Here is a 23,910-nt window from a genome sequence, read left to right as displayed (position 1 = left end):
TTAATTCATAAGTTTTCTAGGCCACACAACTAACTTTATGGAAAACTCCTGTTATGGAACACTTCTGCTCAGGTTTTACTTGTTTATCACGTCAGTAAACCATTCTAAGCTTTTGTCCTTTTTAAAACTACACTGAAACGCAATAAAAGAACTACTCAAACATCATGCAAAAGTAAACAACGCCCCCGCCCACAACTTACTGTATCTGAGTATGGTCCACTGGATTCCTCAATAATTTCAACATTTTCCAAACCAGGCAACAGAAGCAGAGATTTTTGTTTGGCTTGTTTTAGTATTGGTCTTCAAAAAAATACATAAATATATATGCCTTAAGTAAGTAGTACTGATGACACATTAACAAGAACACTTTAATTATAATTTTAAAGTGGCAAAATACAGCCAACTTAAAGACTGTTTCTTACTCCACATACATAAAACTGGGAGAAATTACAGACAATATCTGAATTTTTCACTAAACTCTTCAGTTTCTGAATTTTATTCTTTAAAAAGTTTTCCAATTTTCCAAATTTTAATCATAGAAAATTTTGAGCAAAAGTAGACTGTTACATTAAGTACACATCACTTACATTTAACAGCCATCAATTTCCTGCCTTTTGCTGGAAATTTCTTTTGTTAAGGATAATCTGAAATTGATTTTTATGTTCCTAAAACTAAGGTTACTCTAAGGACCAAAGCAAAGGGTCAAATAATTTTAATAATCATCATGTACTCCAAATAATATTTCAACTAAGAAATCCTCTGCAATGATTCCTCATAAGGAAATTTTATGTTAAAACCAAAATGTCAATACACAATAAGAACAGAGTAACTGTATAAAAGAGTTTTGTTGTTAGCATACTTTAACTCCTCAGGATAAATCAACATCGTCACTTTAGCAAATGTGGCATTCCAGAACTGAGCACTTTGTTTTCTAATCTGTTTATTCTTGTGTGAAAATACTATGCATAATAATGGCGAGATCTGTTCAAGAAGTTCACTGTCGTAAGTCCCAGTGTAGCTGACGTGTAGACAAGCAATAATTTCTCCTAGTAGCTTTTCTAACTAGGAAAAAGAAAAAGTTTATTAGGGTAACACTTAGAAATGTTACTTTCCAAACAGAAAAAATAAAAAGTACAAAGCATACTAAATTAAACTCACAGAACATGCTATTATTTCAATTTTTTTTTTAAGAGCGCCCATCACCTTCAATATATCACACTCTTTATAGGCCGGCAAGAACTTACTTTATCGATACAACGGCTTCAATTCAAGCTTATTCTCCATTAACAGAAAAAATTATGTTTTCACGTAAATTATAAGAGATTAATAGTTGCCTACAGAAGTTTTACCTATAAAACTGTGGAACCAATTACCTTCATGTATAAAGGGATGAGACAGGAGATGAGTTATATGAATTTAAAGCAATATTAAATCTTTCTTTAAAAAACTATCCTTTGATTATATCCACGTCTTGTTACTAAAAGTTCATTAAATTAAGGTGTAATAATAACCCTTTAAAAAAAAATCAGCAAAATTATATTTAAGGAAGACAATTATTTAAATCCTAAAATTTTTATTCATGAAAGTGTATTTTATGGACAATGTCTATTTTTACCTTGTTGTTCATACAACTATACACTTTAGGAACTTCTTCAAACCTATGAAGAAAAACACAGAGTACCATTTATATTTTAGAACATTAAACCTAGAAATATTGTAATGCAGCACAAAAAAATGAGACACATGTAGTGATATACAAAGGTGCCCCAAGACCTAACAAAAATTGTCAAACTGCAAACATTTAAACATGAAACAAACCTGTCTTTAAAATAGGAGTTAAAGAAAAACATCTGGAATAGACCTCAAAGTATTAATACTAGTCACTTGTTTCCATGCTTTTAAAAAAGCATTATTATTTTTGATGAAGCTTAAGGACTAAAAAAGATTTGCAAAAACTTAATGAATTTGGAGTTCTATTTTGTATTTTATAAAATCTGTTCCTAAAGCTTTCTCTGTGAATTTATGAAAGACAGGCTGTATTATAACTGAACCACACAAGCTTGCTATAAAGAACATTAATGAATTCTTCCCAAATGCTTCTTTCAAAGTAAGTTACTTGGGATTTTTTCATGCTGTTTTTTAGGCACCGCTTTCTTTGGTTCAAATGTAAAAGGTAATGTAAATTAATACAAACTTTTGGAGGGTAATTCAGAAATTTAAATGCATATACCCTTTGAACCAACCATTTCAATTTTAGGGCCCTGTTCTGCTATTTAGCGGCAAATGATTTATGCACACATATGTTCAAATGTGATACTGTTAGTTATAAGGAAAAAGACTAGAAAACATATGTCCACCAGCAGGAAATTGGGTAAAGTTCCATGAAACCCTACGCAGACATTAAAAACAATGAGATTCTTAGGTGTATGATGCAAGATGCATCCAATATACTAAGTGCATACCATATATAATACTTAACTGCAAAGTAGTGTGTCAAGTCATATGAATCATACATTTAAGAGGTATGCTTTTTGTATTAACAGTTCTGAAAAGGCATGCACTAAAGTAAAAAGAGGGTTGGATTAATCATGAAAAATAAAGTGACTTCCAATTTCTACCTCATACTTATTACTTGAACTATCTTTTTAACAAAAGCATAGTTTCATATATTACCCTTTCCACTAAACTTTAAAGATTAAGATCTTTAACAGCAAAGCTGATATGAAAACAATAAACGTTTGCTACCCAAATCTAGTTATATATGTTTAATTCAAAGTTATTAAGCCAAAATACTTACTTTGAGTTTTTGTAAAATAATGCCAGAGGTCTTGTTAAAGTTGCAAACATTTTTCGGATCATAGAAGGCAAAGAAATATGTCCAAGTACATTGGAAAGAATGCTGGTGATTGAGTTGCCAATAGCGAGGAGAGTATCAGAATGTACTTCCTTGAGGCTCAGAGTGTGGAAAGGATAGATCACTCTCACAATAAGTTTAAATAAAGAAGCCAATTTCCCCAAGGGCTCCTTCTTCTTTTTGGACCAATCCGAAGGTCTCTGTGGTGCTAGGATAAAATTAAACTTATTAAAAACTCAAGTGTGTTGAAAAGTGTCACTGTTCATCTTTACAATTTATGTCTCACATTTACATGACATCTACATCTAATACACGTGTTTCTGTACAGTGATACCCACAAATCTTAAAATGAAATACCATTAGTGGATAAACATCACTACAACATTGTCTCTAAAAGAGAATCAGAGAAAAGGGAAAACTGTTTGACATAGCTAGAATAAGAACTCCAGAAAAATGACTCTATTTTCTCTAAGGAATTTTTAAATGCATTAAAATTTTTATTTTATAGTCTCAGAATTTCAACAACTAATTTGTAAGAAAACGCTGAATTATATAAGCTGTGCTCCAAAATTAAAAGTTTAAAGTCCATTTTAAAAATAAGAAACAAGATTTCCCTTAGAATCATTGCTTCCTGGCTCATCTATAGTACACCAAACCCCACAAATTAATACTGAACAAGTCAGAGATCCAAATCCTCAGAAATAATACAAGGGAAAAAGCCTAGATTTAAAGAAAAAGATGTATCTGTCCAACTTTCCTTTGTACCCTTCTTAGACTCCATCTCTCTCCAGGGGTAAACCCATTATGTCTTGTCAAGAAAATCGTACCTATTCCGAAATTACCTTTGTTTCCCTCAAAGAATCCATTCTTTTAAGGTTAAGGTATTTCAGATTTAAGAGAAAACTCTAATTCAGTGCTTATTAATTAAAAATATCGGGCTTCCCTGGTGGCGCAGTGGTTGAGAGTCTGCCTGCCAATGCAGGGGACACGGGTTCGAGCCCTGGTCTGGGAAGATCCCACATGCCGCGGAGCAACTACGCTCGTGAGCCACAATTACTGAGCCTGTGCTCTGCAACAAGAGAGGCCGCTACAGTGAGAGGCCCGCGCACCGTGATAAGGAGTGGCCCCCGCTTGCCACAACTGGAGAGAGCCCTCGCACAGAAGCGAAGACCCAACACAGCCATAAATAAATGAATAAATAAAAATTAAAAAAAAAATATCATGTGGTGAAATGAAAAACAAGTGTTGCTACTGAAAGGAAGTCAACCTTCTTCCCTAGAATCAGTTTCCCATACATGAATAATTTAAATTGGAAAGGCCACCCAGAAATTCTTGGCTAGTATGTTGAGGCTGAAGACAGCCCGTAGTCAGGGGAGCAGTTACATACAAGAGACTGATCAAACAGTATATATACTGAGGCAGGTAAACAGAGAAAAGGGATATCCAAAACTACAATAAACCTTATGATATGAGAAAATAACTGAAAGTAAATCTAGAGAAACAGGTAACTGTGCAGTTCACAAACACACCAATGTATTTCCCACCTCTGTCCACTCAGAGATCCAGAAGCATTGACACCTTAATAGCAATGAACAGATTTTGGTTTCTAAATGCCATTCTCAGCTAAAAGGAACCATATTCCTTGGAGATATGGCTGGTTCCAGGCTGAGGCAGGGAAAAATATAAACATCTTATGTCAAAGTTCTCAAAGAATATTAGAAACATATGAAAAGGTCATAGATGCCAACAAGAACATTAAACATTAAATTTTAATAATAAATTATAGCCTACTGAATAACAGAAATCCATGCTGATAAAAACAAAATAAATAGGGGACAAAGGAAGCTATATCTTACATTAGGATGTCACTTGCATCTGTAAGTGTCTGGTGCTTAGTGGCCTGATAAATAATTGTAGAATGGTTTATTATGGGAACATAATGAGATAAATAATTAAAATGGGGACAGCTTTTAGAATTAATGTAATTAAAGCAAAGGAGATAAACTCCTTGGTACAAAGTAATGTAACGTAATTAAATGAAACAATATGAACTACCACTTTGGGAAACATCATAGTGTTTTAAGCAAGAAGCATCAGTGGCTGAAAAACTCATGGGTAAAAGTATGCTGGGTTAACAAGATATTTACATGGTCTCAAAGTACCTGCCACAAAACATTAACTTATTAATTATAAGTATTTACTAATTAACTTTACAGTGCAAAACCTGGCAGATACCATCTTAACCAAATAGTAAATGTTAACATCATTAATAATGGGACAAACTGACTTGTGTTCCTGTTGACATAATGCACTGAAAAAAATACTTCTGTAGTATCCCCGTGAAGAAATGAAATCTCAATCTAATCTTGAGGAAATACTGACAGAGCCCAATTGAGAGACTCTCAAAAAGTAACTTTATTTGTATTCTTTGCTTTTAAAAAAAAAAAGATTTATTAATTTTTTAAAAAATAAATTTATTTATTTTATTTATTTTTGGCTGCCTTGGGTCTTCATTGCTGCACACAGGCTTTCTCTAGTTGCGGTGAGCACCGTTGCGGCGCGCGGGCTTCTCATTGCAGTGGCTTCTCTTGTTGTGGAGCACGGGCTCTGGAGCGCAGGCTCAGTAGTTGTGGCGCACAGGCATCTTCCCAGACCAGGGCTCGAACCCGTGTCCCCTGCATTGGCAGGCGGATTCTTAACCACTGCACCACCAGGGAAGCCCTGTACTCTTCACTTTTAAAGGTTGTGAAAGACAAGACTTGGGAAATGTTCTAGATCAAAGACTTGTCTACAAGTACTTTGAAATGGTTCCAGAAAATAAAAATAAAAAGTATAAAGGGGAGTGGGGGATGAAAATGATAAGACAAAAGCAATCAACTGATAACTGAGGAATCTGAGTAAAGAATGTTTAGTGTCTGTGTATAATTTTTGCAATGTTTCTCTAAAACAAATTACAAAATAAAAAGTTATCCAAAAACTCTCAAAGTGATCCTTATGCATATTTATGAATAATAATAATTTTCTTTCAACTAGTTCTAATTTTTGTTTCCTTTCCTCCTCAACTTTTGCTGGCAGATTTTAGAAATCTCCCCTAGTTTCCATAAATTTAAACAGCAAGAACACCTCTTGCAAGACAAGGAATGAAGACAAAAGACTTCTAATTCTGGGTTTATAGATCATGGATAGAATGGATATTCAGTTAATTCTAATTTTTCAGAAGTAACAAAATAGGTAAAATTATGTCAACCTGGAGCTCATTGTCTTGCCTTATCAAACTTCGGTGGCTTACAAAATAATTTCTGATATCATTTGTTATATAACCTTTTTATAGTTAAGATATTTAGAGAATTTTATTTTTCGGACAAAGAGGTAATCAGAATAAGTGTTGCTCAGCCCAAAAGGGGGCTGAGATTAAAAAAAACAATTCAAGCACATCCATTTCTGTGGCATCGAGGCTGGGATGCTCTGACCTGTAATACAGTTCAGTCACATAACATGTTTCTCTACATTACTATTTAGTTAAAACTGAAACACCCCCCAAAAAAGCCAAAAACTCCCCACAAAAAACCCTAAAAATATTTTATGTTCTAGTCATCTTTACATTAATTCATCAAAGATAGATCTTATTAAAAGAAAACTGAGGGATTTCCCTGGTGGCACAGTGGTTAAGAATCTGCCTGCCAATGCAGGGGACATGGGTTTGATTTCTGGTCCGGGAAGATCCCACATGCTATGGAGCAACTAAGCCTGTGCGCCACAACTACTGAGCCTGCACTCTAGAGCCCGCGAGCCACAACAACTGAACTCGCGTGCCACAACTACTGAAGCCCGCGCACCTAGAGCCCATGCTCCGCAATGAGAAACCCGCACACTGCAGCAAAGAGTAGCCCCTGCTCGCTGCAACTAGAGAAAGCCCGCACGCAGCAATGAAGACCCAACGCAGCCAAAAATAAACAAATAAAATAAATTAAAAAAAAAAAAAGGATATGAACCTTAAAAAAAAAAAAAAACCCAAAAGAAAAGAAAACCGAGTATGTGCCCAATCTTTAAACAGGAAAGGTAACCTTTAAACATCCACCTTTTTCATTACTGGAAGGTTCTTTCCTACACAGTATGAAAATATATAATCACTGGTAGAAATACATAAGTTCAAAGAACCACTTAGTAGAATAAAATAGCTCAGTATTTATTACAATATAATTTAGAATTAACCAAGGAACATAGTTATAAAAATAAGACAACTTGTTATGATTTCAATTGTCCAATTTTATACAGTAAAAATTGAGTTAAACTTTTAGCATCATTTTAAATTTCCTGTGAAACCATAACTGATTAATCACTGCCATGATTTTCTATGCAGTTGAATGTCAACTCAATGATTATTTCAAATCAGGCTACCAAATGAGAACATTTTAACAAACGTCAAAGTTTTCTGTCCAGATAATCCCTTGTACCAGATGGAGTAAGTAAAATCATCTGTATTATTAGACAATCTCTAAATAGGACAATATTTATGTTTCTGCATCATAAAAAGGAGTTAGATTGGGGGGGAGGGTGAGAGAGACACACACACAGAGAAGGAAAGAGAGCAAGCATGTGAGCTACTAGCATAGTAACTAACATGGTTACACAGCATCAAAAGTAGGTAAAATGAGATGGGAAAAGCTATTAGGATTTGCCCTGACAACAGTTCAGAGAGCCATGTTTATGATATATTAGGTAAGCAAATAAAATACTTACATTTAATTTTGGGCTGATACTTAATATTATATGGTGAAAAGTCGATGCAATCAACCATTACAGTAATAATATGAGTGATCCTATCCAAGAACAATAAATTCTAGGAAAGAATAATTAAGTATTATATTAGAATCTTTTAACTACTGGCATGATTTATATAAAGTGTAAGCATGAACAAATATATAAGACTTTAACTCCCACATATAACATATAGTAACACACATGTCATAGCTTATACCATTTAAGGTACATTAAGTATATGGTTATGAATATTTCCCAGTTAACTGCTGTGTGCCAAGTACTATACCTTTTCGTTGTTTCTCAATATTTATGGAAAATAATTCAGCTTTAAGATGCCCACAAAACTCAGCATATAAACCAATAAATTGAGATTGGAAGAGCTAGGTTCAAAATTAGATTCTTTACCAAATTTCTCTTCAAAATTACAGAAGTGTTCACTAAACCCAGCAGAAACAAAACAAAATGTGAAATGTTGCTAAAGCTCCCCGATACCCTTTCCTCCTCCCTCTTCAAATCCAAATGAAATAAAAATAAACCCTTAGAAGCATCAGACATCTTTCTGGAAACTTTTTTTTAAAGACAGGGGGGCAAGGGAGACTGAAAATAGAACAAAGGAAATCCCAGCACCATGAGTCAAAGAACACCTCAAAAATAGTGAGCTTTCCTAGAAGAAACTGAGTAACAGAAGACACAGGGAGGGTTCTGAGAAAAAGATATGATGGTCATTAGAAAAATCAAATGGGTAATTAAAAGACTACTGAAATTAAAGTTCTATAACACAGTTGCTCTTCTTTTATTCTCCATTACCTTTCACTTGTCCAATTCACTGCCTAATTGGACTAATTGTCTGAATTGGACTAATTCACATGTCTGCCACTAAAGACAAGCTCCCCCAGTCACTTTAAGGACCGAGAGGAGGAAGGGAGAGCCACCAGTTAACCTAAGAAAACCACAAGGAAGGTTCAGTACAGATGATGGCCTACACACCCATATAGAAAAGATGTTAAAGCTCCAGTGCTTCCTTCTTGCTCACAATTACAAGGCGAAGCTTGCTTGTAACTACAGTTGGCTACCAAAGTCAGAAAAACAGGGGATCTCTCCTGGGTTAGAAAACACATTCCAGCTACCAATATTGTTCAATATTAACCTTTATTGACAAATATATGAAGAAGGTGTGCTAAATACCAATAGAACTAATCCATGAGGAAAGAGGTAATAAAAGAAACAGAAGAAAACTACTATCTTCAAAGAGGAAATCATATCCACTTAAAAACATAAATGTAAAAATAAAACTATTATAAAACACCTCAGCATTTAAACAGAAAAAGAATGGAAACAGAAGTATCAAGCTCCCAGAAAGCAGTACCAAAAATAAAGCAAAACACAAACAGATATAAAGAAAGAAAAGTAATAGACACAGAAGATGACACCTGAAGATCTAAGCACTCTTCCTGAGATGAAGGCACAGCTCTTTAGATTGAAAGGGTCTACCAAGTACTTAAAACAGTTTAAAAGATGCCTCAAGACACACCATGGTGAAATGTCTAAATTCTAAAGGCAAGAGGAAAACCCCAGAACTTTACAAACTAAAAAAGAGGTTAATAACAAAAAAGTTAAAAATTAGTGGGACTTCCCTGTAGTCCAGTGGGTAAGACTCCAGGCTCCCAATGCAGGGGGCCTGGTTTTGATCCCTGGTCGGGGAACTAGATCCCACGTGCATGCTGCAACTAAGAGTTCTCATGCCACAACTAAGAAGCCCGCATACCATGCTGCAACTAAAAGATTCCCACATGCCACAACTAAGACCTGGTGCAGCCAAAATAAATGTTTTAAAAATTATTAAAAAAAAATTAGTATCAAACAATGCATTTGTAACAATAGCAGTAACAAAAATAAGAATAATCTTAGATGCATATTTTGTAAAAATGAAAAATTTTACAGAAATGAACAAATGAACAGTATCTTCAAAACTGTGATAAAAAATTTTCTGAAACCTAAAAATTGTAACTAATTACTTATTTACATATTTGACAAGGAGTTATCAGTCACATACATGTCTGTTATTCCCAAAATACAAAAATTGGACAATGAGGAACTCCAATCTCACTAATGAAGATACACGCAAAAAATTTTAAAACACTTATCTACAATGTTTTAAAAGATTTTCACTGTGACCAAGAAGGGTATCTCAAGGACACAAGTTTGGTTTAACATATGGAAATGCACATTACCAACAGATCTCATATACTCCAGCAGCAACCAAATATGGGCAGCGAAGAGACCATACGTAACAGCTGAAAAACAGCTTTAAAACTTCCAAAAAATCGGGACTTCCCTGGTGGCGCAGTGGTTAAGAATCCGCCTGCCAATGCAGGGGACACAGGTTCAAGCCCTGGTCTGGGAAGATCCCACATGCCGTGGAGCAACTAAGCCCATGCACCACAACTACTGAGCCTGCGTTCTAGAGCCTGAGAGCCACAACTACTGAGCCCACGTGCCACAACTACTGAAGCCCGTGCGCCTAGAGCCCGTGTTCTGCAACAAGAGAAGCCACCGCAATGAGAAGCCCGAGCACCGCAATGAAGAGTAGCGCCCGCTCGCCTCAACTAGAGAAAGCCAGCGCGCAGCAGCGAAGACCCAACTCAGCCAAAACAAATAAATAAAAAATAAATAAATTTAAAAAAAAAAATTCCAAAAAAACAAGCAAGCCTGGTTAAGTTTAGAGTTAAATAAATATTCCTTAATAGAAAAACTCAACATTATAAAGATGTAAATTCTTTTCCAAATTAATCTATAAATGCAATATAACCAACCAATGACAAGCAAAATCCCAACAGGGTATTTTATAAAACTTGATTCTACATTTCTTGCAGAAGAGAACAAAGATGTAAGCCTACCCAAGACAATAATTTAAAGGTGAAAACTGAGGGTCAAGCTTCTCCCTAACAATTATAAAAGCCTTCAACAAATTCACTGTCTAGGTGGCCAGATAAAAGCCAGGGATATACATCAACAAGACAAAAAGTCCCTAACCTCATGGAGTGTGGGGGAAGTTACAGAATGAAGTACACAAACGATTCTGATAACAAGATGCTCAGATAGAAATGAACAAGACTAATTAAATAAGATTCTTTGAAGAAGGAAGCACAAGCTTCAAGGGCAGTTCTAAGCAGTTCAGATTTTTATTCCAAATGCAACAAAAAGCTACAGAAGTGTTTTAATCTGATTTACATTTTTAAATTCGCTCTGACAAATACTATAGTACCAAAATTCCATAATCAGAATTATGTCAATATTTTTAAAAAGAGAATATTATAAATACTTCTACTCTTCTCCGCAGGGGTAACCACTATTAAGAGCTAGAAATCTATCTTTTCAGATGGAAAAAAACATTCTTCAGAGTAATAAATAAATTTCAACTGGCTAGAACACTGTATTCATGTACATATGTGAGTATAGATATGTAACTTATGGGTAGAAAGAGGTCTATTCTAGAATGATACATACCAAACTGCTGACAGCAGTTGTTCTTTTTATAGAGTAAGGGAAAGGAGTGAATAGGAACCTACATTTTTAGATCTACAAACTTCTAGAGGGTAGACTTTAAAGAGCTAACAGATATGCTAAAGCAAGGTCCAGGACAGTAAGGTCCTTGTATGGTTCATCTAGAATGGCACAGACACACAACAGAGTAGTAAAAGCACATCACTGTTAAATGGTCCTGATACATGGACCTTAGAGTCCAAAGACACAAAACTGTCTCGCAAAGCTGTTACTCGTTTTATACACTAACTTCATTACTTATAAACTAAAAGCATTAGTAAATGACAGTTCACAAATGTTATCTCTGTTTACTTGAAAAGAATACTTTACATGCAAAAAAGGTCAGTATCAGGATAAACTCACTGAAAGGCCTTCATCTTCCAAACTGGACATTATCTTGGAAGAAAGTTCCTCACAGCACAAATTCTCCTCTGCAGTTGCCACCAAAGCTGCACAGCGAGCAAATGCTCTATATAATTCTGACCAAGTTTTAAGTAAGGTCTTCATGGTGGCCTAGTAACAATAAAAAAGAAATTTAGAAAACACATCTACACATCAAAACACCTAACAGAATACATCTTTAACATTTTAAAAACATGGTAACATTTAAGGTGTCAAAGAGGACACTAGTAGAGGGTAGTGAGTTTGCCCACCTCCACAGAGCTCTAACTGAAGAACTGTATATAATAATGCCACAATACCAGCAATTATCAAAGGTTCAGAGGAACTTCTCTCTTCCTTCACCACTTTCCTTTCTCCTAAGCTGATTATAGGTCATAAGAAAGTCTTGTTTTAGGTAAAATTACTGTAGGGGTTCATTATAAAGGGTGACATAATATTTTCAGAAAAATGCAAATTCATCAACTAAAACTTTGCCTTACCGCTGGAATTTTTTGTGCTGAAAAAATATGGTTTATTGGTAAAGTCAGTGCACAATAGATGGCACTAAAATTATGTTCTAAGGCATCACCTTGATTGACTTCATTGGTCTGAAACAAGAAAAATGAAGAAGTTAGACAAATTACCATCTAATTCTAGCCCGAAGTAGTAACATCTTACTATGTGTAGTGAGTAGAATTGTGTCTCCAATGTTGACATGTTCAACAGATGGTGAACTCGTAACCTCTGTAACCTTTGGAAATAGGGTCTTTGCAGATGTAATCATGCAATAATGAAGTCATGCCGGTTTAGGGTGAGCCCTAATCCAATAACTGGCATCCTTATAACAAAAGGGGAAGTTGAATAGACAGAAGATACTTTGAAGAATGCCATGTGAAGATGGAGGCTGAGACTGAAGTGATGCATCCACAAGCCAAGGAACATCAAGAATTACTAGAAGCTAAGAGAAGCATGGAACACACTCTCCTTCAGAGCTCCAGAAGAAACCAAACCTGCCAACACCTTGATTTTGAAATTCTGGCCTCAAGAGCTATAAAAAAATAAATTCCTATTGATTTAAGCCATCAGTTCATGGTAATTTTTTAAGCAACCCTGGGAAACAACACACTGTGTTTTAAGTCCTAAAAAAGAATCCCAAAGGTGACTCCAAAATCTTTTACTATACACAGAAGGTAGATTCAAGCAAGGACTTATAAAAAGGGCCTCTAGCATCCTTTAAACAGTGGGAAACTATTTAGGAACATAAACTTTTTTCTTCAGGAAGAATATGTTTAATGGAGTGTTGGCTCGAGCAGCCAAAATAAGGGCTACTGTATAACCACACAATAAATTCTTTGGAGTCTTCACTCCATTTGAGAGTTATAACAGACTATTTCCCAAAGAATAATTCCATTTAAAGACTAATAAAGCAGCTGATGAACTATTAATAGTGGCAGAACTTGAGCTCCATACCCTGCCAATATTGGCGCTTTTTAAAGTAATTAAACGTAAGGGTTAGTCAACTCTCAACAATTAATGATTTAGGAACTACAATATGGTTTTGAGGTAATCACCAACATAGGATCCCATCGACCATGAGATCCTAAGAATATACAGTCTAGTCAAGATACCCATATTATTCCCCATAGTACAAATGAAAGAATCCAAGAAATAAACAGGGGAATCTGTATATATCACGTAAGCCTTCTGGCTTTTTAATTACTGGAGAAAATGGACTGTTTAGTCCCCACTAAGTTATATTTTCTTGAATAAGGCAGTAACATGATGAAATCAACTAATCTAAAGAGTAGAAAATTAACCAATCCTGCAGAAAAAAATATGCAATATCTTCCATTCAAATACAAACTTCTATTCATATACCCCTGTGCTCTAACAAGGAAGAAAAAAAGGGAAGATATTAAATTTGGGGGAAACATGCAGCTAACTTATATCATACCTGATTTATCAATTCAGTTAATGGGGTGACTATAATACTCCACATTCTCCAAAGATGCTCCTTGTTTTCCAACTGCTTTGCATTTTGATTAATAACATTTAAGACAGAGTCACTGAAAGCTAGTGGTGAAGTTGGACCAGAAAGAACACAGCCTACAAGTGTTTCCAGGTTGAGAAAAAACCTGGAGAAAAAAATTTTCAACTATGCATTAACTGTACTTTCTTCAAAAATACATTAATTACATTATAGCAAGGTTATAAAAATAACTGACAAAAAAACAAAAAATGAATCCCAACTCTTATTTTGATTTTTAAAAAATTTAAGAGTGTGTAAGTCAAAAGAATATCATTCATCACATGACAAACTTTCCAAGATAAACAAAATAGTTTGTTTAAAATTACCTTTCATCTTCTACACCACATTCCAATAGATTATTATTGAAAATTAACTGAATTAAGAACAAAGCAGGAGTTCCCTGAAGAAAGATGGGAGATGGTAATCAATCTTCTTGTTACAAACAGTATACTCTTCTTGTTATACTTGTTTTCTACAATCGATTATGTGAAATATGACCGTTTTAAGCTTGAGAAATTTAACTTTCGAAATTACTTAGGAAATGACAAAAATGATAGCAAATGTACGTCCACAAACTACACACAAAAAGCAAGCTCTTTATATTTTAATCATAGCTGTTACATCTATGTGAGCAATTGAAGAACAGTGAGAGATTCCAGATATAAAAAAAATGTTGACTTAAAACTTGCTGGATCAACAATACCTACATCCAAAAGATATTAAATATATTTCACCATAAGTAACCCAATGTTACTAAGCTTCCAAAATTTATAACAGTAACTAAAACTATTATTATATAAAAGCAAAGAGAAAACTTTCCTTCTAGAACCCTTTGTTTAATCCAGGAAAATAGTTCCATTAATAGTGCCATACTTAATTCTTCACATTAATTATAACGAGTGTACCTTGTTTTATTGTGCTTTGCACATATGGCATTTTTTACATATTGAAGGTCTGTGGCAACCCTATGTCGACCAAGTCTATTGGCACCATTTTTCTAACAGCATTTGTTCACTTCATGTCTCTGTCACATTTTGGTAATTCTCACGATTTTTCAAACTTAACATTATGTGTCCTGACTGCTCCACTAACCAGCCATTATCCTGTCTCTCTCCATCTCCTCTGGCCTCCCCATTCCCTGAGACAGAATATAGAATTTAGACTAACTAATAACACTACAATGGCCTCTAAATGTTTAAGCAAAAGCAAGAGTTGCACGTCTCTCACTTTCAATCAAAAGCTAGAAATAATTAAGCTTAATAGGGAAGGCATGTCAGAAAGGCCCAAAGCTAGGCCTCTTGCGCAAGTTAGCAAAGTTGTGAACGCAAAGGGAAAGTTATTGAAGGAAATGAAAAGTGCTACTTCAGTGAACAGACGAATAGTAAGAAAGCAGAACAGCCTTATTGCTGATATGGAGAACGTTTTAGTGGTCTAGATAGATCAAACCAGCTACAACATTCCCTTAAGCCAAAGCCTAATCCACAGCAAGGCCCTAACTCTTCAATTCTGTGAAGGCTGAGAGGTGAGGAAGCTGCAGAAGAAAAGTGTGAAGCCAGCAGAGGTTGGTTCACAAGATTTAAGGAAATAGCCCTCTCCATAACATCAAAGTGCAAGGTGAAGCAGCAAATGCTCACACAGAAGCTGCATCAAGTTATACAGAAGACCTAGCTATTTAATTAATAATGATGGTGGTTACCCTAAACAACAGATTCTCTACCTGTTGATAAAACAGCCTCGTATTGGAAGAAGAAGCCACAGAGGACTTTCACAGCTAGAGAGGAAAAGTCAATGTCTGCTTCAAAGCTTCAAATGACAGGCTGCCTTTTATTAGGGGCTAATGCAGCTAGTGATTCTAAGTTGAAGCCAATGCCATCTACCATCCCCAAAATACTAGGGCCCTTCAGAATCATGCTAAATCCACTCTGCCTGTGCTCTATATAAATGGAACAAACCCTGGATGACAGCTCATCTGTTTACATTATGGTTTACTAGGTATTTTAAGCCCACTGTTGAGACCTACTGCTCAGGGGGAAAAAAAAAAAAGAATCCTTTCAAAATATTACTGCCCATTGATGATGCACCTGGACACCCAAGCACTTTGACGAAGATGTACAATGAGACTAATGTTGTTTTCATGTCTGCTAACACAACATCCATTCTGCAGATCAAGGAGCAATTTCGACTTCCAAGCCTTTTTCAGAAATACATTTCGTAAGGTTATAGTTGCCATAAAGAGTGATTCCTCTGATAGACCTGGGCAAAGTAAACTGAAAACCTTACGGAAAGGACTCATCATTCTAGATGCCGTGAAGAACATTCATGATTCATGGGAAGAGGTCAAAATATCAACATAAACAGGAGTTTGGAAGAAGTTGATTCCAACCCTCCTGAATGACTTAGAGGGGTTTAAGACTTCAGTGGAGGAAATAACTACAGATGTGGCAGAAACAGCAAAGAACTAGAATTAGGATTAGAGCCTGAAGATGTGAAAGAACTGCTGCAATCTTATGATAAAACTTTAACAGATGTGGAGTTGCTTCTTATGGATAAGCAAAGAAAGTGGTTTCTTAAGATGGAATCTACTCCTGGTGGAGATGTTGAAGACTGTTGAAGCAACAACAGGATTTAGAATATTACATAAACTTAGTTGATAAAGCAGCAGTAGGGTTTGAGAGGACTAACACCAATTCTGAAAGAAGTTATACTGTGGGTAAAACGCTATCCAACAGCATTACATGCTACAGAGAAACCATTTGTGAAAGGAAGAATCAATCACAGCAAACGTCATTGTTGTCTTATTTTAAGAAATTCCCACAGCCACCCCAGCCTTCAGCAACCACCACCCTGATCAGTCAGCAGCCATCAATATGGAGACAAGACACTCCAGCAGTAAAAAGATGACTCACTGAAGGCTCAGATGATAGGTAGCATCTGTTTAGCAATAAAGTACTTTTAAATTAAGGCTTTTTTTTTTTTTTTTTAGGAATAATGCTATTTACTCACACTTAACAGACTACAGTATAGTGTAAACGTTAACTTTCACATGCATTGGGAAACGAAAAATTTCATGTTACTTTCTTTACTGTGATATTCACTTTCTTGGCAGTGGTCTGGAACTGAACCTGCAGTATCTCTGAGGTACGCCTGTACTTTGTCTATCATTTTTTCCTTTAACATAATCAGCGTATTCAAATTCAATTCTCTTGGAACTTTGTAATCTAAGTTTCACTACCTTAAGAAAAAAAAATACCATGGATCTTTTTGTTTATTAGCTAATTTAGTATCATTACATTTAAGATACTTGCATTAAGAATATCCATATTAGCAACCTGATATGCTGGAGAACCTAATACTTTCTGAGGAAGTCCTTTAATTGTAATTTCCATGAGAACCTAAGAAAGACAAAAGGTTTAACTGTACATTAGCCATAAAAGTAGTACCTTACTTAGTAAAAATCTTATAGTATTAACTGTATTTTTAACAATTTATTATAAGTAATGTTTGTTCATTAATGTAAATACATTCTCATTCGCTTAAAATGTTCAAATACAGAAATATAAATAATAAAATGATGAAGTCCTTTCTTATCTCTAGGAATAATCAATGTTCAGTTTGGAGTTTATTTTTTAGACCTAAATTTCCATATATGTAAGTACAGAGAGAAACATAACTTCCTAGGCTGGCTGTCTTGTACCTATTGTTTTATACCATTAATGATATTGTACTGTAAGATACTCTGGGAACTAATTTTCTTCACCTGACTGTGTTACAGAGTTTTCACATCAGTCTATGTAGACACATTCTTAACTGATAAATGTGCAGTTTGTTCAAACTTTTTAAAAATTAATGGTCCTTGAGGTTGTTTTCATTTTTTATACTACAAAAAGAAATTCTGCAATCAATTATGTACCCACTAGTGCCAGAAGTATTTCAAAGAACTGCTAACTAGAAGCTGTATCTAAGACATGCCTCTCAAATGTGACAGAGATTACCAAACTGCCATCCAAAAATATTATTATACTGGTAATTAACCGGAATTATATAACGTAAGTGAATAACATGACAAAAATAACTGTTAGTGAAAATAAGCTTTCACATATTCTCATTTGAACAGACACTAATGATAATAATTAGCATTCATTGACACATTTATTTTGTTCCAGCCCCATAATGCTCTGCATTTATCAACTCATTTAATTATGAACTACTACTACATCTCTTCTTTATAGAGAGACAAGAGAGTAGACAGAGTGTCTAAATTCATGCAGTTAATAGCTGGGCTGAGGTTCAACCTAGTCTGTACCAGAGCCCTTGCTATTAATCACTATCCTCTATTGCCACAGTAGATGTGGTTGTCATGGCACATAAAGGAATCACTCAGAATCTACCTACAGGTGTGGTTTGTTCCATCTGCAGTTTATTTTGGGAAACTCACTATTACAAAAAGTATATCCAATTCACTTTTTCCCTCTCTATTATATAGGGCATATTTTAAATGCAAAAGCTCGCCAAGATTATTACCAGATTTTTTTTTAAATGTACATACTAACAATCAGTGGAGCTCAGCAATCTTGTCACAAAATTAGTGTTCATCTGAGTTTCTTCAGTTCAAGTTTCATGCCCCTTATCCCATTTTCTCTGTGCGGCCTATTCTTTTTCCTATCACACTGGAAGATTTTTGTAGTTGCCACTGTCATCATTTATTTTATTAAGAAGGTTTCAAATGACTCTAGTCAATGGAACAGCATTTATTACAGGGGCAAATTGCTGATAAGTACTTGATATAAAATATCTTCCCAAATCCTGATCTGTGGTAGTACCTTCAATATAAAATTCAATTTCAGAATATGGTTTTAAAATTCCAGCACATATAGGTCTTATACTTACCAGTGTTTTCAATACAGGAAATACTTCTGACTTCACTATGCTTTCCAAAGATTTTAATAGAAGAGTCAAAACTTCAGAACCTGGTCTCTCTTTTTTGTTACCTATCAAAAAGGAAAAGGAGGGGTACAGTCCTAACATGTATTTTTAGGGGTGAAAATACAGTCTCTTCAGGGGTAAAAATATATACTCAGAGAGCTATTAAAAAGTAATTTTTTTGTTTTTATTTACTAAAGTGCTTTGTTTAAAGGTAAAGCCTGGAAGATAAGATACTTCAAAAAATGATTTTAAAATTAATTATATATATGTAAGCCAAACAATTCACTGAGTGCTATAAAAATCTTTTGATCATTATAGTGCTTACCAGATTCAATAACTGACTTCACCAAGCTAACTAGCTCCTTCCAAATAGCATTGACAACTGCATCTGCCAAACAAAATAAAAGGTACTTTAGAATGAAATAGATGTGACTACAAAAGCTCTCCCTTTCAAGCTTATACTACAGAAATAAATTGAGCAATACTTAAAAATTTAAAATATAATTCTCCTTGTAACAGTCAACCTTGTAATCAGTTTACAATATACTATTCACCTCATTTTTGTTTAAAGAAAGAAATGTTTTTCAAAAGGACTGTTAACATACTCAGGGTAATTCTTTTTTTTCATCGACTGTATTTTCTGTGTTGAACACCTTTCACTTTTGAGACAAGGATTAATAAAGACTGAGAAGGATACCTGAAAGCCACTAGAAAAAAATTTTCCAACCAGTACAATAGCAAACTATTTAATTTTTAAAACCTGTCATCATTACTTGATAGGCTTTAGAACACAGGAGTTTAGGTGTAGATACTAAAATCACAGAGCCTAGGTCTGAATCATAGCTCCATCACTTACTATGTAACTCTGCACAAGTTATTTACTTCTCAGTACAACACAATCCTTTATCTGCAAAATAGGCTAACACAGAAGGTTGCTGTGAGGATTCAATGAATTATATGTAAAGCTCCTGCAGCACAATCTGGAAACAGGTGGCACTATATACATATTTTTTTTTTTTAAACACAGGTTTAAATAATAAAAATCTTTTCTTAAATATTTACCAGAAGCATCTTTTCTAATTGCAAAGAAGCTATCATGAACAGCAGTGATAAATGTATTTGCATGTTTGGAAAAAAAAGAAGAGCTGGTGATTAACGGATGTTCAAGTCGCTCTAAAAGAGAAAAAAAGACAATTATGCAAAACCAAAGCTTTATGAAATAAATTTCTCGATGTAAAATGTTAGGTGGTCTGATATGTTTTCTATGAAAAAGATTTAGGGACTTCCCTGGTGGCGCAGTGGTTAAGAATCTGCCTGCCAATGCAGGGGACACGGGTTCGAGCCCTGGTCCCAGAAGATCCCACATGCCACAGAGTAAATAAGCCCACGCTCAGCCACAACTACTGAAGCCCGTGCGCCTAGAGCCCGTGCTCCGCAGCAATGGAAGCCACTGCAATGAGCAGCCCGCGCACCACAAGGAAGAGTAGCCCCCGCTCGCCGTAACTAGAGAAAACCCGCGCGCAGCAATGAAGACCCAACGCAGCCAAAAATAAATAAATAAATAAATTTATAAAAAAGATTCATAAAATCTCTTTCCTCACCCCAAAGTACAGTGTTCTGAACTGTGTTAGTAATTGAAATGATTTTTAAAACAATTAAATACCTAAGCTCAGCGTAAGTTTGTTTTGCTTAGCAAAACTCAAGACTTCTGGACCCAACAAAAAATGAAGCAACATTTCAAGCCCCAAAACTTGTATAGAGGGGATTGTGGCCATTCCACTAAAATTTGAACTCAAGTTCATCCGGGGAGCTCCATATGGAGAAGCACCTTTAAACAAACAAATAAAATTGTTAAGTTATGTACGATTAAATTAGCTACCCAAATAAATATATTTTGTTTACTTCATTTCAATGCAATATACTTTTAAAAGTAAATAATTTGTTTTTCAATAAAAGTTGAAGAGTTTTTGTTCAAAGCCCACAACAGAGTTCCTAATTAAATACTAATCTTACTGGGTTAAGAGTAAGACTAGTGTCACACACCATTTAAATGAAGATAATTCTCAGACATTAATCCATACCTTAACATTAATATGCAGGCATTCCTAAAACTTAAATATAAAAATTTGACTCAGAATAGTTAACGTAAAATAGGAACAGCAAATAATTTTCTTACACTGATATACATACTAAGCCACATTCCTTACAGCTGTTAAGATCTGATATTTTTAATTATAACTCTAAGATTCTAATTCTGAAACAAACATAAGAGTCTGTAATGCACTTCACATAACGTAATGGAAAAAAGTTGATCTTATCCAACTACAATAATGCAATGACAGCAGTACACAGTAACACATACAGAAAACAAAACGATTTTGTGATAAGGCAGCCAAAATTATGTGAATTACACGGTGCAAAGACTTAATTCAAAGCCATTTTGTAAAAATAAAGGAAAAAAACCCCAAGTAGGTCTATCTCTTACCTTTGTGTACAGGGGTCGCAGGATTTAAAGCTGGAGAAGTAGCTACACGAGATGAACTGCCTTGAGGTGAAGCATTAGAATCAATGCTTATTGTGCTTTGAATCAGAGGCACACAGACCTATTGGGGTTTAAAAAAAAAAAAAGAGAGATGGAGGGAACTGAACCTGTAACTATGTATAACTGTCATATTTTTTAAAAGTCTTGCATAATACAATTAAATATCCTTAAGAAGCAATCTCAATTGTTTTGATATGTTGAAATTTTATTGGCCTTTTTGATGCACAGGGTAAAAACTGAAACTTGGAAAAGTGAAAATTTTTATTACAAATATATTTGCCCTAAATATGTACTATCTATAAATTTCAACTCTACATTCCAGATGGAAAATTATACACATAAATAGCCTTTACAGCTTTTACAAATAACATCTGCATGAGTTTTAATGCTACTGGTAGACAGACCATTTTAAACATTTTAAAAAACACCTTAAGAAAATATGAACTAAGACAACTCCAAGCTTATTTCTAAGATCATTCCAATACCTGTCAAATGTAGCCAATGAGTAGATTATGCCAAGGAATGAGTGGGACAACTGGGTAAGATCAGCCTACTAGGAACTTAAAATGGTAGAATTTGAAAAAATTATGACCCCAGTTACAAGTTACAATCAATGCCCAATTTTAATCAGTTCATGCTCTATCAAGTTTAAAAACTTTAATATATTAAGCAATTAAAAATTTAAAGAGAACTTGCTAAAAAAAAAAAACCCACGTATACTTGAGGAAGAACTGATAAACAAATTCAGCAAGGTATGCAGGATACAAGACTGACATACAGAAATCTGTTGCATTTCTTTACACTAACATTGAAATATCAGAAAGGGAAAGTAAAAAAAAAAAAAAAACTTTTAAAATCACATCAAAAAAAATAAAATACTTGCTGTACACCTGAAACTATCACAACATTGTTAATCAACTATACTCCAATGTAAAATAAAAAGTTAAAAAAACCCCAAACACTTAAGAATAAACCTGACCAAGGAGGTAAAAGACCTATATGCCAAGAGCTATAAAACATTAATGATGATTTAAAGAAATGGAAAGATATCCCATGCTCTTGGATTGAAAGAACTAACATTGTTAAAGTGGCCATACTACCCAAAGCAATCTACAGATTTACTGGGATCCCTATTAAATTACCCATGGCATTTTTTACAGAACTAGAACAAATAATCTTAAAATTTATATAGAACCATAAAAGACCTAGAATTGCCAAAGCAATCCTGAGGAAAAAGAACAAAGCAGGAGGCATAACCCTCTCAGACTTCAGACTATACTACAAAGCTACAAAGTTATCAAAACAGTGTGGTATTGGCACAAAAATGGACATATAGATCAATGGAACAGAATACAGAGTCCAGAAATAAACCCACACTTATGGTCAATTAATCTTTGACAAAGGAGTCAAGAATATACAATGGAGAAAAGACAGTCTCTTCAGCAGGTGGTGTTGGAAAAGTTGGACAGCCACAGGTAAATCAATGAAGTTACAACACTCCCTCAACACCATACACAAAAATAAACTCAAAATAAAGACTTACATATAAGACATGACACCATAAAACTGCTAGAAGAGAACACAGGCAAAACATTCTCTGACATAAATTGTAGCAATGTTTTCTTAGGTCAGTCTCCCAAGGCAATAGAAATAAAAGCAAAAATAAACGAATGGGAGCTAATCAAACTTACAAGCTTCTGTACCGTAAAGGAAACCATAAACAAAACGAAAAGAAAATAAAGAATGGGAGTTTGGGATTACCAGATGCAAACTATTATATATAGAAGGCATAAACAACAAGGTCCTACTGTATAGCACAAGGAACTATATTCAATATCCTGTAATAAACAACAATGGAAAATATGAAAAAGAATATATATGTATGTATATAACTGAATTACTTTGCTGTACACCAGAAACTAATACAACATGTAAATCAACTATACTTCAATAAAAAATAAATTAAAAAAAGATAAAAGGAGTTATCAGGGCTACCCTTTTTTACTTAAACAAAAATAAGATTAAGCTTTTATGTTTAAATGCAGCAAGGATATCAAAATCTAAAGGAATCTGTAAAACTCATGTGTAACAATAATGAAAAGCTACAATGGGACTAAATGATTGGTTATCACTATGTAGCCTAGAAAAAGGAGATACAAAAAATTAGAATTGATCCAACTCTGTGTAGCACATGATTTCTATTTCAGTAATGCTGACTCTACTCTCAATTTTATATTCTAAGTCACATGCAATTCCTTTAAAAAAAATCTTTCATAATGCCTCTAGAATAAGAATAGATATTTGAGTGTTACTGATTAAAAACGTTTTAGATGCTCCATTTCAGACAATTGGAGAATATCCTTTGAGGAAAATGAACTCAAGTTCTGTGTCTGGGTGAAAAAATCTTTTATATAATGTGCTCTGCTAACACAGCAAAAACAGCACTGAAAGATTAGACTGGTAAGAATCTAAGAACACATTAATAAAAAAAAAAAAAACACATCAAGTATTGTAAACAACACTTGTAATGTTACCTGTTCAAAATTAGCAGGAAGATAAGGTCCTAGTCTCGTCAATAAATACCACCAGACTTCTAGTTTTGTCAGCGCTAGAGATTCTGTTCTCACATGGATAGAACTCAAAGGCTGCATTAACAACTTCAATCTTTTTGCACTACATAGTATTTCTTAAAAAAAAAAAAAAAAAAAATTAGCACCCAGGTAAAAACATTAAAGAGGTAAAGATTAAACTTTAAGAATGATAGTATGCAACAGCCTACTATAGCAAGAGAATAGATTTAAAAGAAAAATTTTAATTACCGGCTGTTCCTGTTCTACCCAAAATTTTCATCTTGACAAACTTTAGTACAACCAGGTC

General features: G+C 34.4%; 1 protein-coding gene across 7 annotated transcripts in view; it reads right to left on the bottom strand.

Annotated features, from left to right (window-relative positions):
* Positions 1-23,910, bottom strand: part of RIF1 (replication timing regulatory factor 1) — a 55,427-nt gene that overhangs the window by 19,194 nt on the left and 12,323 nt on the right. For 6 of the 7 annotated variants that reach the window (XM_059927826.1, XM_059927828.1, XM_059927829.1 and 3 more), the window contains exons 10-25: positions 23,568-23,719; positions 20,977-21,094; positions 20,155-20,319; positions 19,554-19,664; positions 18,817-18,879; positions 18,456-18,556; positions 16,874-16,960; positions 13,895-13,968; positions 13,494-13,674; positions 12,040-12,147; positions 11,522-11,671; positions 7,595-7,694; positions 2,798-3,062; positions 1,616-1,658; positions 860-1,062; positions 201-300 (exon numbers count right to left, since the gene is read on the bottom strand). In XM_059927826.1, the coding sequence (XP_059783809.1) occupies positions 201-300; positions 860-1,062; positions 1,616-1,658; positions 2,798-3,062; positions 7,595-7,694; positions 11,522-11,671; positions 12,040-12,147; positions 13,494-13,674; positions 13,895-13,968; positions 16,874-16,960; positions 18,456-18,556; positions 18,817-18,879; positions 19,554-19,664; positions 20,155-20,319; positions 20,977-21,094; positions 23,568-23,719 (2,021 nt within the window). The remainder of the gene's footprint in view (positions 1-200; positions 301-859; positions 1,063-1,615; positions 1,659-2,797; positions 3,063-7,594; positions 7,695-11,521; positions 11,672-12,039; positions 12,148-13,493; positions 13,675-13,894; positions 13,969-16,873; positions 16,961-18,455; positions 18,557-18,816; positions 18,880-19,553; positions 19,665-20,154; positions 20,320-20,976; positions 21,095-23,567; positions 23,720-23,910) is intronic. The other variant, XM_059927827.1, reaches the window with a different exon arrangement.

The sequence above is a fragment of the Balaenoptera ricei genome, chromosome 7, assembly GCF_028023285.1.
Source record: "Balaenoptera ricei isolate mBalRic1 chromosome 7, mBalRic1.hap2, whole genome shotgun sequence".
NCBI lineage: Eukaryota > Metazoa > Chordata > Mammalia > Artiodactyla > Balaenopteridae > Balaenoptera > Balaenoptera ricei.
The sequence above is the reverse complement of the archived record's forward strand: the minus strand, read 5'-3'. Positions and strand labels throughout refer to the sequence as shown.